Source organism: Echinops telfairi, unplaced genomic scaffold (genome assembly GCF_000313985.2).
Source record: "Echinops telfairi isolate 266 unplaced genomic scaffold, ASM31398v2 ScPeMD7_4225;HRSCAF=4972, whole genome shotgun sequence".
In the NCBI taxonomy this organism is placed as follows: domain Eukaryota; kingdom Metazoa; phylum Chordata; class Mammalia; order Afrosoricida; family Tenrecidae; genus Echinops; species Echinops telfairi.
Genome location: NW_022108124.1, coordinates 15,943,987 through 15,946,950, shown reverse-complemented (window position 1 = coordinate 15,946,950; position 2,964 = coordinate 15,943,987). Strand labels below are relative to the sequence as shown.

The window sequence follows — 2,964 nt, the reverse complement described above, 5'->3', positions numbered from 1 at the left end:
CCCCCCACTATTGGAGGTAAATTAGCTTAAGCATAAGCCCGAACTACTGTGACTCTTTACCACGACGCAGTATTTTTGAGATAATGTTAAAACATGTATTAATACCTGTATCTGCACATTCGATTTTGAAAGGGCATTATTGAATCATTATTTGATGACAGTGACATTTTTATAGTATTCTGTTTTTTCAGTTCATTTTAGTAAATACTTATTAAGGACAGTCTTATATGCAGTGATATCTTGTAGTATTGAAAAGGCAAAGATTTGTAAGACATAATAATCCTTGTCCCTGTCAATTTATAACCTGATAGAGGAGATAAGACCTCTATTAAAACTTGTCTGTAATCAAAATGTGGTGTATTTTTTTCCCTTTTAACTACAGATAATGAAACAACCACCAATAAAATTCGATCCCAAGATATTACATCTGCCAGCATATTCAGGTAGGATCCTGAAAGGTTTGTCAAACCCTTCGACCCTGGTTCTAGAATAGGAGCATGAGACTGGTTAGCAAATGGAATTTGCTCTCCTCTGAGTAGCTGAATTCTTCGCATTCTTGGCAGTTTCAGATAAACTGTAAACAGTCAGTAACCTTTTGGCATTATGTAACTAAGTCTGAGCTGGTTTATCCTCTGGTGGGTGGGGAGGTTCCTGTAGAAGGGGTGGGGACCTTCTCATGTCCTTCCCATTGTTCGAGCAGAGTGGGCCCTTGAATTATTTTAAGATCTCCACAGGGAGGAGGAGAGATGAGTGTAGAAGGACCAATGAACCAGTGTCATCTTGGGAGGGATCGTTGCTTTCGACAGTGTCAAGTTAAAAACCGAAAAACCAAACTCACTGCCATCGAGTCAATTCCGACTCCTGGTGACCCTCCAGGGCAGGGTAGAACTGTCCCTGTGGGTGTCTGAGACCGACTCTTTGGGAGTAGAAAGCCTCCTCCTCTTTCTCCCATGGAGGGCTGGAGGAGCCCTGGCCGGGTAGTGGTTCCATGTCTGGCTGCTCACCACAAGGTGTCGTCCCGTTAGGTGTATTTTTATTCTTATCCTAGGTATGGAAATGTGCTCTAGTTTAGTTCTCAGGCAATATTCTCAGCAGTTCTTTTCATATTGTGTTAGTCCAGGATGACTAGAGAAACAAATTCATAGACACTCCTATGTGTTTAGGAAAGAGCTTTATATCAAAGAGTCATTGTCTATTAAGAAAACATCCCGGCCCAGTTCAGATCAAGTCCATAAGTCTGATATTAGCCCATATGTCCGATACCAGCCTGTGAATTCCTCTTCAGACTCACGCAACACATACAATGATGCCGGAGTGCAGGAAGATCACAGGCCAGTGGGTGGGAAGTCTTGTGAATCCAGTGGTGGTGGAAGCATCTCAGCACCGGCTTGGGTCTCCATGTGGCTCCTCCAGCTCCAAGGTTCTGGCTCCATCAGCATAGCTCCATGTGGCTTGTCAGCAGGAATGCCTCGCAGGGAGTGAGCAGAGAGAGAGTGTGTCCCACCTCCAGGGAAGAAGACGGCAGTTCCCAGAATCCTCAGGAGAAGGCCACGCCCACACAGAGGCCTCATTGGCTATGACCTGATTGACAGGCTAGACTCCACCCCTTCGAAAGTTGACAGGACATGATGTAACTGCCACACCGATAATCTGCTTTTATGATTTCCTTGCTCCTGCAGTGGATAAATTGGTGTTTCTGAAAGACCAAGACTGGAATGACTTTTTGCAACAGCTGTGCGCACAGATAGACTCCAGTGAGAAGAGCACTGGGGCCTCCCGAGCCAAGCTCAACCTCCTGTGCTACCTGTGCGTGGTGGCCAGTCACAAGGAGGTGGCCAGCCGGCTCTTCCACTCCCCGCTGGTAGGTAGTCACGGTGCGAAGTGAAGACTGTCTCAGGGTCCCTGCAGCGGGCCTTACTGCTTGTATTTCTGTCCCGACAAATGCTAATAGTGGAATTTGATGTCACTACCAGGGAAAACTAGAACTTCAGTAAGATGACACAGTTATCAGAGTCCGTCTCTGTTTAATCCTTAGGCGCAAAAGCAGTTGAACAGAAAGTGAGTTTGTGCACTTTTTAAAATACAATACTCAGGTTTACACTTCATGTTATGTGTTAGGCTGGGTTGACTAGAGGAACAAATCCAGCGATACATACGTGTAAGAAAAAGCCTTATATCAAGAAGTGAGTTGCATATCAGGAAAACATCCCAGTCCAGTCCAACTCAAGTCCCTAAGTTTGAAACTAGTCCATAAATCCCTCTTCAGTCTCGTGCAGCCACTTGCAATGATGCAGAATACAGGAAGATCACAGGCTGGTGGGTGAAAAGCCTTGTGGATCCACTGCCAGTAGAAGAATCACAGGGCTGGCACAGTTCTCCATGTGGCTTGTCCACAGGCAGGTGAAGGCAGAGAGAGGGGAGGTTCCCAGGATCCTCCTTGAGAAGGCCATGCCCACAAGGAGGCACCATTAGGCCATGACTTGATTCACAGGCTAGACTCCACCTGTACACTTTTATATCTTCACGTTGACACAAAATTATGTAACCACCCCACGTTAACTTGTCTTAACGAAGATTTTTTTCACATCTGAACTCTGAAGGCAGACTTTTCAAGAGCTGACTGTGTGGCGTGTCCTTAACTGGACCAGCTGGCTCCATGCCAACGTTTCCAACGAGACACTGAGAGGAGGAGGAGAGGGTGTCTGAGATGTTCCCTTTCCCCCTGGGAATATTCCTGCTTGCACTGTCCTGGTCCACTGGTAAAACTGTAGGAGTTTGGCAGAGGTGAAGGGGCCTCCTTTGACAGGAGTCACAGCGATAGGGAGGCATGCTTTCACGGTGGGCCCGCAACTTGGGAACCGGCTTGAAAGCATGCCTTTGCTTCCAGGGTAGTGTGAGGTGTTTTTTTGGGTAGTTGGTGTGTGTGTGTGTGTGTGTGTGTGTGTGTGTGTGTGTGTGTGTGTG

At 46.6% G+C, this 2,964-nt stretch overlaps 1 protein-coding gene across 1 annotated transcript in view; it reads left to right on the top strand.

The window, feature by feature from the left end:
• Positions 1 to 2,964, top strand: part of ULK4 (unc-51 like kinase 4) — a 606,607-nt gene that overhangs the window by 47,951 nt on the left and 555,692 nt on the right. The window contains exons 14-15 of the mRNA XM_030886939.2: positions 383 to 443; positions 1,680 to 1,861. Of these exons, the coding sequence (XP_030742799.2) occupies positions 383 to 443; positions 1,680 to 1,861 (243 nt within the window). The remainder of the gene's footprint in view (positions 1 to 382; positions 444 to 1,679; positions 1,862 to 2,964) is intronic.